At 35.0% G+C, this 13,842-nt stretch overlaps 1 protein-coding gene across 1 annotated transcript in view; it reads right to left on the minus strand.

Moving 5' to 3' along the window:
• The window catches only part of CCSER2 (coiled-coil serine-rich protein 2), a 56,344-nt gene that overhangs the window by 28,210 nt on the left and 14,292 nt on the right, over window positions 1-13,842 (minus strand). The window contains exons 3-5 of the mRNA XM_009574044.1: window positions 5,343-5,433; window positions 1,942-2,104; window positions 1,097-1,292 (exon numbers count right to left, since the gene is read on the minus strand). Coding sequence (XP_009572339.1) covers window positions 1,097-1,292; window positions 1,942-2,104; window positions 5,343-5,433 — 450 coding nt within the window. The remainder of the gene's footprint in view (window positions 1-1,096; window positions 1,293-1,941; window positions 2,105-5,342; window positions 5,434-13,842) is intronic.

Here is a 13,842-nt window from a genome sequence, read left to right on the forward strand (position 1 = left end):
GGCATTAAAAGCTCTGGATAAAAAGTTCCCTGCTATCTCATGTACTAATTGCATGCTTGAAGCTGTTGGGAGGCACAGTTTATGCAGTCCACTACTCAAACACTAGGCTCTAAGAACACATCTTCCCTCTCTGACACTACATTATTTTTGTTGCAATTGTATTTCTGATTTTGTCAGTGGAAAAACATCTCCAGTATTCTCGGTTACCATTGGAAGCAAATGGTCACATTTCTAAAAGGCACAGTCATACCCTTGAATTAGCCTCAAGGTTGATATGCTTCTTGTTTTGCTGTGTTTTGTTTTAGTGTCTTACTTTTAGGGCACAAACTTATTTCCATTACATTACCCTGTTAGAAAAGAGCAGCAGTAAATCTAGTATTAAAACAGAACATCATACAGATACTTTTTAATGCTAATCTGTATATGCCTCCAAAGAAAGTCTCATGGACTTTTTGTTTTTAAGGTAGCAAAGGAATTTTTGTAGCTGAAATGCCATACTTCTGCTGAGTCATCCAGCAGTTTACCAACTCTCACAATTTGCCAAGTTTTGAGGTGAAATGAAAAAGCTCCTTAAAAGCTTATGACAATTCACTGATTTCATATACTAGAAAGGTTAAATTTGAGCACTTCCATAGAGATGACCCAGGAGGATTTGCTAAGCTTCTTGTCAAAACACACAGAAAAGATGAAGAAAATCAGGAAAACAAAGTCTTAAGAAAAAGCTATTACCATTTACTTGCTGAATGCAAGTTTGATCAATGGGATCAATTTTTTTTTTTTTTTTTTTAACTCCCAGCTTTTTAGGATCTTATTAAATAAAGCTTGTCTTCACATCCACTGATTTTTTTTTAATTTAGCATTATTTCCTCAGAGAAGCAGAATAACAATATTTAATATTTTCTGCAGTCAGTAAAGTGCTGAAAAAGCAGAAAAAGTACTATTTTAAATAGCAATAAAAAGTGCACACTTCCTTGAACACTGTAATTCAATGTTTAAAGGAAATGACAATAGCCTAATAAGGCCAAAGAGAACATTAGCCCACCCAGGCTCACTCTCCAATATACTTTACTGCTTTTGTTCCATTTAAACAGCTCACCTGGTGTAGTAATCTCTTCAGTTTCAATAACTGAGTTTTCACAGCTGTGCAGTCTTGGACCATGTGCCGAAGTGTCATTTCATCAAGCATCACAGTATTCTCCGGTAAGCCCACCAGCTGTCTAGGAGCCTGGTAAAAATTTGGTGCTCCATAGCTTTCAAAGTGACCAATAGGAGATTCTAGGTAGTTGGATCCCCTAAAAACAAACAAACCAACCATACACACCACAGTGATGACAAACTAGAACTAGAGAGCATTTAGTAAAAAAGAAAGTGTTATGTAACATGGGCTATATTCACACACTGTGGCGTACAGCAGAAAATAAATAAATCAGAAAATGTCAATCCTATTTGACCTAAATGCTGGGCTTTCCTTCCCATGTGCATAAATCTCTCTCAGACTAACAAGTACTTATAGTACCCTAAAACCAGTTTGCTAATCAGGATCTCTATAAACTCTGTCATTCAATCTAGCCTATAAGAACTGTAGGATTACATTTAATTTAAAATCAAATTAATAAGTAAAAAGCTGTCCAAGCTTACAAGATACAAGTAATAGGACAGTGTAATGTTTTTCCATGGAACACATACAGTAATTTAATCAAGCATGTATAGTATCATGTAAACACAGGTAACAAATTTTTGGATTAAAAACTGTGACAGAAACAGAAGTTTTGAAAATAAATAGTTATAAATCTCAGTGATGCTCCCACTCAGACATGCTATTTATAGACATACAACTATTCTGAAAATGCCTTGTACTCCGTATCACTTGAGACCCTTTAGCGCCAAGAGATTTCTCATTCCAGTATTTTAACTGTTTGGGAGAAAAGAGAAGTCCTTTACCTGTTCAAATCATTTTTACCATGGATATAGTGATCAGTATGGCCAAGATGATAGTGATCCTGTGTATTCCATCGCTGCTGTGGTGCTCTTTTCCAGAATCCTTCCTGATGTGGCCTAGCATTTCTGTCTTGTCTATCATAACGGCTCATATTCTCACATTCCTCTACAGAGAGCATAAAGTAAAAAAAAAAAAAAAGAAAAATTTGTTCCTAAGACCTTGTAAATATAGTATTTACTATGTGCTGTGGTAGCAGATGCAGTGTAAAATCTGTGGGTTTTTATTTTTTTAAACCGATCCAAAAAAGGTATTCATTTTAGGACTGTCAAGCAGACTTCCAATGATGTCACATTTTTACTAGCATATAAAACTTGTTACAAGAATAAGTGTAACCTGTAGCAGAAACTAGAGAATTCAGTCTTAACAGTATTTCAGGTTTGAGGAGAAAATCATTTGGAGGAGGTAGGGCTATGGGCAAGAAAAACAAATAACCAAAAGTAACATTTTCCTGTCTTTCTTACTGACAGGCCTTTTAAAAAGTTCAAACAACACACAAACACAGAAAGACGACATTTTAGAAAAAGGCCAGTACTTCACTCCGAAAGAGAATAGTTTCATTACTTAAAATACATACATATCTCATCCTATTCATCTTGTTTGTTTTTCCACTTGAGAGACATTTAATCTTTATTTACCTGGACAACAGGCATGATCTAAAACAAGCAAACAAAATAATCTCTTTAAAACACTAACTTCCACAAAGCAAAGCAGATTCCACAAACTTCTTAAGGAAACAAAAGCTATATTTGGCAACAGCTTGTAAAACACTAGAAACAAAGCCAAAACAACTGCTATCCGTGCAGCCAGACACAGCAAAAAAAGTCATAAACTGCTATTCTGCCATCGCACTTTCTCCTTCACTTACCCAAGGAGTTTTTCCTCACATTGTCAGTCCTTCGCTAGGAGAATAACTCTACACAAGAGAACACTGGTTTTTTCGGCTGCCTACTCAGACAGTTGCGCATAAGACGCTCATAAACAGGCCTTCCTTCCTGCTTAGTTCCCAGCCTGCGTGTTGTTGGGAACTGAGCCCAGTTTTACCCTGTGATTTAAAACTGCCATCCTCACGCACTGCATACTTGTTGAGCTAGAACTGTTTCTATAAATAGTGTCCAAGCAGCATCCCAGAGTCCAAAGTGAAACAAGGAGAGTTTCCGTAGACCTGGAAAGTCTTTAAGAGGCTGACATCAGTGAAGTCACACGCAATTACAAAAAAAGTGGTGGCAAAAAGCGCTGTTAAATATTATTATAATAAATACTCATATCTACAATTCAGTTTTTATCACTAGTTCAATAACCAAAAAATTAGGTAAGAAAATAAACTTGTTCACCGAAAGTAACAGAAGATTTCTTTTCCGTTAGAAGCATCCTTCTACAGCTCATAACACATGAAAATTCAAGTGGGTCTGTTCAAAATAAGCCCTCAATAAGCTTATAAGTAATTATTATGATTTTCAGCTTTGGAAAATGGAATTGAGACACTGAGTAAACACACATGGATATTAACAAAGAACAAATTTCACTTTTTCAGGTGGTCATGTTTACTTAAGGGAAAGCGTGGAGGTGGCTTTTGAATTCTTCTTTTCAGATCCTCTTTGCTAAAAATCCAGTGCTTTCAAGATAAGAAGTGATTATAGCAGAGATACCCAGTTTATGCCACATTAATTTTATATGGAAACACAACTTTTAAAAAAATGCCAAAAATAGTAATTAGCTAATATTAATTTCAAACAGTAAGTTTCCCCTCCTGAATCAGCAACTTACACAGCAGACTGTCAAAGTCACAAAACATATTCCAGCTACACAAACATTATTGATACTTAACTGTAGAAGTGGGAGTAGGTTTAAATTCATTATATTGATGCAACTAAGAAAGCAGTGAATTAAAAATCGTATTTCATTTGTGTCTAGATTAAATGGCAGACGTGGACTTTTTATGTTTTTAAAGGTGAATGTTTGCCACAAAATGCATGTATTTCTAGCAGTTTTTAAATTAATAATTTGAAATGGAATTACTGATGTAGATGCAGTGCATGTTTTATAAACAAGGAAACTTATGAGAAATTGATCTACCCTTCTAAAATTGTTTCTTAGTTTTTCCCAACAGAATTAGAGTTGCCCTTAATGAAAGAATATCCCCCAGGCTTGGATGTTATCCATTCTGGAAAATTAAAAAAGTAAAAAATAAAAATTGTACACCTATCTGGGCTGAAAAGTTGAATACTAGCACTATTGTCAATAAGCGCCTTTCACACAAATACTTTGGAAAACTTATTCTGAGATTTAAAAGATTAAGTACTGCACTTCGTATGTGTGCACTGTTAAAACATGATGTGCCACTATTGTGGTAGATGGAAGACTATGTATTTATTTACTGTTAATTTGGCTTCACAGCTAACATACACACAGGAGTCTCCACCCAAAGAACTCAAAGGTGATCTCAGAAAAAAACTGAATATCCCCAAACTTCAGCAGGCAGCTGAACAGTACACAAAATAAGGAAAGCCTTTTGTCTTTCAGTGCCTGTTTGCACAGGATAGGGCATTACAGTGCTCCACATTCAACGTTTCTGTTAATTTGAAGATATATTAGCCTCCACTGAACTTGGAGGTAAAACTAATACCCATATTCACATGACAGTGACAATTCTTATGAGTAGGTCAGGAATGACCAAAAGCAAACGCCTCAAACTTTTCCAGGCCAGGATTTGAGAAAGCGTGGCAAAAATTTGCCTTACCTAGTTCATTCTAGTCTGAATTTGTATTATTTTAGTGGCATCTAGGTACCACTATCCTTCCTGTGAAAAGTTTGCCAGCATCATCACTGACAACAAGAGTGCATAAAAGACATCTTGAGAAAACACATCTTAAATCTTAAGGCTCCTGTTATCTTGAATTGTATAAAATATATTCGGAGATATTGTCATTTTGTAGAAGAAAACAAATCATTATCTCAAAAAGAATTACACTGTCATTCACCAAAGTTGAAAAAATGCTGTTCCAACATTTTCAAATATAGCTGAAGCATAAGACTGAAGGCCTAACTTAAAAGTTTGACATTTATTCCACTAAAATAGTTTAAAGAAACAAACAGTGTGCAACAAGGTTGCATTTTTATAAAAGGCAGTAAGTTTTAACTTTAGAATTCTTCAAATGCAAGAGTTGTATTTGGTGGAACAGAAATATCACACTTCCTACATTTCAGAAAAGAAAGAGTTGTTAAAGAAAAAACAATTTGAAGAGTGCATTGGCTTATTAAAGCACAAGTCAGAACAATGCAACTCAAAAATCTCTTAAGCCCATAATGCAGTTTCACAATAAGATTGCTTGGCTAATTTACTAACCTTTGTCATGAGGTGGGTCCTCAGGCAGGTCCACATCAAGCATGAGATCATCATCTTCAAGATCACATGAATCAAGATTATTCAAGATATCCTGCAAGAAAGAAAATGTGAGATACAGCTTCTTTCATGATATTTCATTTACCCTACTGTCATAAAAAGTTTATTTCAAAGCTTCATGACATTTGTATTGTACACATAGACAATGTTATCAGCAGCCTCCTCTCTTTAGAGGCCAAGATCACCTTACTTGAGACCGTCTATACAAACAACAATCATCACACCTCTAGTAATATGATACAGTAACAGTGCTAGATGAAACAAAGATGGATTAAAACATTTTTCTGCCTAATGCCTATGGAATATTCCAAAGATTTTTCTATTCATTAATATCCTGCCTGCTCCCCAATAGGAAGCATTTTAAAACTAAATTACTTTACTCACTTAGAATTCAAAAACAGCTTTGTGAAGAGAAGATGTTAAATCACTTTATTTTAGCTCTCATATCATACTCTCACAACATCATTGAAAGGAAGAGGGGGGAACCTATGTTATCTTGACTTTTTGGGCAACAAAACTTAAAATAGGCTATTATCACTAATAAGCTCTGCTGCCTTTTGTCTTTAAGATTGTGGTTCATATAAAGCTGTTTCTCAAGGAACTAATAAACTGTCATGTGCATGAGTGTGCTAATAGTACAAGAAAAATGCAATAAAGTGTTAGTACTAAATGGAATTATACATATTAGATATAGTCAGTCAAGTATATTAAAGAAAAAGGACTGCAGTGTGGGCAAGTCAAGTCAGTGTTAAAAAGACAGAAACTGACCCCTCTTCCTTTAAGAACACCAACAGCAGGAAAAACTCAAGAGGTCAAGGCTGTAGAATATTCTTATTGCGCGGTCAGATGCTGCTAGCACCGTGCTCCTGAAAGCCACATCAGGCAACAAAGTGCAGTACTCGATGAGAGAACCCAGACTCCGTTTCACTTCATTATTCAAAGAGAGCTAAACTTACTAATACCACGTGATTATAATACAAAGTAAGTCTTAGGAAACTGTTAATGGTTATACAGCTCTAACTCGTGAGCTCTGTTTTCCCCTATCCCACAAATAAAAGCCATAGCTTTAAGGCCCAGGATCAGACTCAGGCACTTCACACCTGCCTCTTTTCTAAGAGCAGAAATACAGATTTTTCTTAGGTTTAACAGCTACACCTAAAGATGATTCATGGGACCAATACCGAAAAATTTACCAAATATTAAGTAAAATAAGTGTTTTACTAATTATTTCTCACTGGATAATAAAGTGATCATTAAATACTTAACTGAATACTTGCATACAGACTATCAATACACTGCAAAACAATATTCACTTGGAAAGCTATCCCTTTGCTGGCTACCATTTATTAGATTCGCTTTGTCAGAGATGTATAGGTGAAAAGGAAGAACATTAATAGGCATTTGTCTAAACTGTCACTTTAACTGTTCTTCAGCAGTCTTCCTATAGTTTTCACAAAGGACTACTGTATTTTATTACAAATGGTGGGAAGAGCTAAGTATATTTTAAGGGTTTTTTTTGTGACAGGACATTAAGCTTTCTACATTTCTGCAGGGGAAGTTATTTATTGACTTAGGAGGGAAAGTATGAGATGAAAATAGTTAATATGCACTTTGTAAAACATGAGCAATATAAAGAAAAGAGGGAATACTTAAAACAGAACCATCTGTTTTTGTTATATTTCAAAGTCCTACCTGAATTATTTAGTTTACATATAGTATTCTAAGTATTTACAGGAAAAAAATAGAAAAACCTACATATCAGGGCATTGTGAATAATAATAAAAGCAACTATGGAAAAGCTTCACAGAGAAATGGAAGCCATTTAAAGGAAACGTGTATTTAACATTTGGGAGAACAAACTGCCTGTATATATTTACTTCTTTTTGTTTCCATTAATTTACATTTTTCCAGGAACTAGAAGATTTTTAACTAACATGTATTTTTTAAACAATTCTGCAAAACGTAGATGTGTTTGAGAAGCAGCTTTGGTTTGTTAATTGATAAATTGTTTCTATGCCATGCTTTGATCTTCCAAATTAGTATGAACAAGCATTATTTTCTTCTACTAGGGAACCCTAATGAGCATGACAAATAAACTACAAACAGTGGCCACAAACATACAAGTTGAAAACATTGGCCATTGCTGTGCAAAAGCATTGAAAAAAAGCACAATATAAAAACGCAGTATGTCAGAGGGTTAACTAATAAACCTAGATAAGCCACTTCACTATCTCTGTATCAGAACTTCAGAAGTCTAATGATGTCAGAGAAGGTCAGCATTTGAGATGCCAAACATACTTTTCTGTCAACAACACATTTCATTATAATTCCCTAATTATACATTCCCGCATCACACTGAGGCAACTCCATGCTAGAAAACACAACTGTGAATATGAAGTCTTTATAATAGCTGGGCCTATAATAATATAATAATAATATGTGAATTCACTGTGAGTATTTCCCAATGCTATCTACTTGAGAAACGTAATATAAAAGTACATGTCAGCAATGTCATCTTGAAATAGCTGTAAGATAAAGTGCAGGCTTCATCAACACATTAGTACATATGAAACCTACATTTACAGACTTCCACTGTTATTCTTACTATTGTATAACGAACTGAAGTTAACTACATGGCAGTAACATTGTTAATGATGTGTGTACTTAACAGCAATTATCATCATGAAGTGATTCTGGGCAACAAGCTCAAACAGAACAGGAAATAAAAAATTCTTCAAAAGTGCATCAGCTCCAACCCTACAGAATATTACATGTCTCAGCAATTACTAAAAGTTACAATAAGAGAAGAATCCTTTTTTATTTGTATAGTTGAAAAGAATAATGCATATTAGAAGGGGCACATAAATCAGCCTTCACAAGGCTGATTTAGCACTAGATTTTCAAGATGGTACAACCTAGAAAGAGATTAAGTTTGGGACTGTGAAATCCCAAGTCAAACTACAATGCTGTGTCCAAGCTCTCCCTCCAGAAAAGTTTTCAACTGAACACAGGCAGTAGTGCTTTGTTCTCTTACTGCAATAGAACAGGAAAAGCATTAGGTGAGAAACATATAATCTATGACTACTGGTATAAGAACTGAGTAAGTTGAGAACCCCAACAGCAGGTAACACTCATACTGCAGAAGGAGATGGGAAAACACTACATAGAGAGGCAAGGGTAAGGCTGGCGAACAATTACACCATATTTAGCAAGTTTACTTCAGTGTTCTGCAAATTCTCTCTGCAGTGACTGCCCTTAGGTGCTATGTCTTACCAAAGGTTAATCAAGCACACACCAACAGCTAACCCACAAGAGCTTGGAGTTTTTGCCTAACTTGTTGGACGCGTAGAGTTCAGAATCTCTTTCTTAAGAGACATAATATTAAGTTCTTAAGACCAATGCTTTGAAGATTGGGGTACTGTAGAGCAGCTACTTTTGCTGAAGCTGAACAAGTTTACAGTTCAGTATAAATTCATGTCCATCATAATGAACTGGAGTAGCAAAATATTCTTTTTAAACAGTTCAGTTTCTAAAAATTCCTCATGTTACATACATCATAAGCTCTCTCTTCCACTGAAGAGCAGTACTTTTTAGTCCACCAACTTAAGTTCAATTTAGCTTAACGGATAGACCTAGGCAAAAGGCCTGACTCTCAGCTTTCCCATTTCTTGAGCTAAGTATATAATGCAACTAAAAATAAATTACAGTGTGCCCAAATTAGAAGAAGAATAGATGTCTACATTTCCTCCCTGCTAACGTAGAAGATGTGGACCAGTGAAAGCTTATGACACAATGTATATTACACTGGAATTAAAAAAAGAAAAAAAAAAAGGAAGAACTCGGGCATTGGGGCTAGTGCAGAAATACAAAGCAATTCCAGATAAGCAACCTTCAGACAATTTCAGAGAGTGTTCACAGAACTGAGAAGAGCCTGAGCTCAAAATACCAATTCAGTACCCTTCTTTTCATACCAAAGTATGATATCTTGCTTGAAAAGCAATTCCACTGAGGTAGTCATGATCTGTTGGTGAATATTAGGAACGATGTTTTACCTTTTTCCACAATTCAAGATCTCAGACCTCATTCATTTGTTCTACCTTTAGAAAGCAGGCTGTTGAAGGAAAATAATTAATTATTTTTGTTACTGATTTAGCCGGTTAGGTCTTGCTTCCAGTAATAATCATGTACTTCTGAAGTCAGTGGAAAATGGAAGTAAAAGCTCACATGCAATTTAAGTATTCCATAGTGTTTACTTAAATTGAATACACATAAAAATTTCTTCAGTTTGAATTGCTCTACATCCTGATTTTTTTAAGCCTATATGCATGATTTACTTGATCTTTTACTTGCTCAAAAAAGACCATATGAGCAATGCACGTAGATCATATAATAAAAAAGATTACAACTCCTTAAAAACTTCAAACAACAAAAATTTTAAAGGATAGATATCACCACTTCGGGGAGAAAAATGAAACTACAGAAAGCACGTCTACAAGCTCAAAATCTGGCAGCAGAAGATGTGTCATCTAGAGCATCAGTATATAAATACCTTTCTGGCATGCCTAGTTTTGATGTTAGTGTTCACATAATACTTTCCCAGGTTACTGACAATGCATTTATAGAAGCTTTATCTGACATTAAGGTAATCTCATTTAGCAAAAACTTTACTGTTAAATCTGGTTGGATATTATGAAAAGTAAACATGCTAGGCCCTTTCCAGTATATATTTGTTGTTTACTTAAAGAATACAGCAGTAATTACAGGTCACTTTGTTGAATGACAGCACATTATAGCACGTTCCGTTTATTTAGTTACACTTCAATCTTTTGTACAAACAAATCATCAGTAGGTTAGAATCAGATTTCAGACTTGTAGTTAGTTATTCTTACAGTACCATGCTGTATTCCTTTTGATGAAAATGTATTATAGCAAGTATCAGCAATGACCACTATGAAATCAAGGTTATTTTATGACTTCCATTAGTTAAAGGTGCTTTACTTATTCTGAACATTGTTAGTCTTTATGGTCAAATTTAGGCTCAATTTTTCTACGCCTACTTCAAGCTGATTTCCAGTTTTCAGTAAGAGAGTAAACAATTTCTCAGAAACTGCTGAAAGATGAAGCAAAGTCATTTGTCCACATACAATTTTTTCTTCAGTTTTTATGTTAAGAAGATCTCATGGACACATACTGGAAGAAAGCTTGAGACGTAAATGTCTCTGACAGTTCTCTGAAATTGAGGTCTCAGTTTGGGCCAAATTTGGGCATGGATAACAAACTTACAGAAGCTACTGAAAAACTAATTAACATTTCAAAGCAATTTAAGCAATGGCTTAAAGAATGACATTTAAATCATCCTAAAAATAAATATATATATGCATAAATAAAAAGCCCTCTGAATAGAATTCCATCAGAATCTCCAAAATACCACAATGACTTTTATAGGTCTTTTGGATTATTACTACAAGAAAAACATTTTAAAATCAGTTTTTTACATGAAAAAACGCAAGTCTTAGAAAAACTAGCATTTCTGTACTACAACATATATCTCTATAAACTTAGAAAAGAAGTTCTCAAAGTCACTCAACCATTTAAGGCAGACATGTGTCCTTGTGACATTCCATTAAAAGAAAAAAAAAGTCGAACACCCTGGTTAGATGTCACCTTCATTCTTTTTCTACTACTAAAGAGAACCTATTTAAATAAAACACTTGGTGTCTATGTTGGCATGACAATGAAGCCATGATACCGGGTTTAGTATGAGTCTGATGCTATGACAATGAATATATTACTACAAATTTAGTAATATTGATTTTGCCTAATACCACACAGGAGAAAAGAGTAATCATAAAGTAAGTGCTCCTGGGGAAAAACAAAAAAAAAGGAGGAAAAAAAAAAGCAGCCCCTTGAAACAACAGAGGGTGTAGGGGTTGACACTGGGATAGAAAGTTCAATTTCTAGTCCAATGGTGAAGGCTCTAAGAAGTACCTGATAGTTTCAAGCCAGTTATTCAGTTGATTGACCCAGCAGTGGGAGTCTTCACGCTTGCAGCATCAAAAGGACTGAACAATCCCTGTATGGAGGGACCATTCAATACACTTCTAATGCACAAGAGGACCCTTTAGAACAGGACTATGGTAGTGCATTGTACCACTAGTTGTATTCTTTATTGCAACAAACTCAGCTTCAGAAATCCCCCATCCTATCACTTAGCCACAAAAAGGCAAAGCTCTTTCTGACATCATGGTATTTAGAAAAATGTTAATAAGATAGCTGAACAGACATTGTACCTTTTGCCAAAAATTTCCTCAAGTCCAACAGTCTTAAGAATTACAGAGTAAGCAAAGCTGCTTCTACTTTATTATTTCTGAAGAAAAACATCACAATACAGCCTTGATACACATCTCAGTAGCCCAACAGCATAATAAAGTCCTATCGCTATATGAAGCGGCAAAGATGGAGCTGAATAGGAGGCCAGCTACAAGATACCTAGCTTCCAGGATTTACTGGGGAAAAGTATTAAAGAGAGCATGAAGATTACAAAAATATCAAATAGAAATTGATTCATAGGATGCTAGTTCTAGACAACAGAAATATACCACAAAATAACAGCCAGCTTTCAAACTAGTTTTCTGAAGAAAAACCTGGGTATGTCTCCTTAGAACATCAAAAAATACCTACTCTCAAACTGAACCTGCCTTATATGCTTTTGTTTTGCCTAAACTGGGGGTTTTAGCTGTGATGCGTCAGAAGGGCAAGTACTCCAAAAATGTAACTGAGAAGGAGAACTAAAGCCTTTGCAATCATTCCTCTACAATTTGAATTCTTGTTGACAAGAAGCATCACTGGAAAACGTGAAAAGTTCTCTTTTCCTTATACATAAGAATATATGCTAGACTTATAACAGCTTTTCTTAGAGAATTACATTTTCATTACATACAACAAATCTAAATATTTTTATTTCAAAAAATTCATCAATAATCCTGCCAGTATGGCAGAAATACCCACAAAGAAATCTTACATTAACGTAAAGAACACTATTTTAAACCTTTATATTAGTTATTCATATTGAATCTCTCTGTATGATCTGCAGCTAACATGAAAAAAGTATCAAGGCATCAGAGTATCCCAGATGAAACGTACTACTACGTTTTCATTAGCAGTCATGTCTCTGCAGTTGTTAAGATCTCCCAGCTGGATGCTTCTGGTATGACATTTGAACACTGCACTCAACATGTGGTTGTACTTTCAAAACAGAATGCCTTTATTTGCCTTCAAGAGTTCGTTCACCTGGCTGAAAGTAGGGATCATGGCAGTGAGTTGGCATCATTTTGGATGAACAACAAAAATACACTGTGTTCATATGATTCTCTGTACTTTAATATTTGAAATAAGAAGAAATTGTACTATTTTGCATCTGAAAATGATTCATGTCTCTATAGTGTCAAAGCGTATTACAAGTCTTATGCTATACTAAAAGAAGGGCATTGTTTCTTATTTCAAACATTCTTTTGCAAATAAAACCTAGATGCGCTTTATGCTCAGAAAAACTAGCAGCTTTAGATGCATGAAATTCCACAGATATTTTCACACTCCTTTTCTATGCAGTTGCATATGCTGCATCTCTTCTGGTGAGATCCTAAAAATTAAAGATTTTGGATTTTCCATAAAAAAAGATATTGAGAAAGAAAAAAAGATCACAGAAAAAAGTTAAACAAGCAGAAGATAAGCATGAGTAAAGAGAGAGAAGTACGGAAGAACCTGTCCAAAATACTCAAGGGAAGTGAAGAGTGTAAGAGTAGTACAGAAACTAACAAAGTATCATTTCAGGTACCTGAAGAATGAAAAAGGGAAGTAGCTTTTAAAAACAAACACTAAACAGACTGGGTAAATCAGTCATCTGGAGGGCAGCTAAAGGATAACTGCAAAAGTCAAATATGACTCAAGGCTGACAGTAGAGAAGAGAAGAGGGAGACTTCTAGGGTCTTTTTCAATGCTATTTTCAGCATTTGACAACACCCAGACAGAGACAGAGAAGAGATAAATAAAGAAATAGGAATTCAATACAAGTCTCCAAAAAGGCAACGTTAAAGAAGAACCAAACAGAACTGTTCAGTGAAGGCAGAAAACAGAGACAGAAGATAAAGACACAGGAAGGCACATACCGTACTATAGGGCTGAAGAGAAAAACCCACTGTAAACAGTCATAAGAACAGAGGAAACCACACAGGGAAGAGAAAGGGTAGAACTCTGCAGAATACCAAAAATAGGATAGGAAGGGAGTTATTTTAAATGCTGTACATTGCAAGTCACATTAAAGATAATTAAGCTCAACATCCAAACAAGCATTTCATCATTTTGTTCATGCTCTGTAATGGAAGGTTGCCATGACAACAAATGCAACAAGAACTTTGTTCTGAAAATCCAAGACATTTTATGTTTA

The sequence above is a fragment of the Fulmarus glacialis genome, unplaced genomic scaffold (assembly GCF_000690835.1).
Source record: "Fulmarus glacialis isolate BGI_N327 unplaced genomic scaffold, ASM69083v1 scaffold12190, whole genome shotgun sequence".
Taxonomy (NCBI): domain Eukaryota; kingdom Metazoa; phylum Chordata; class Aves; order Procellariiformes; family Procellariidae; genus Fulmarus; species Fulmarus glacialis.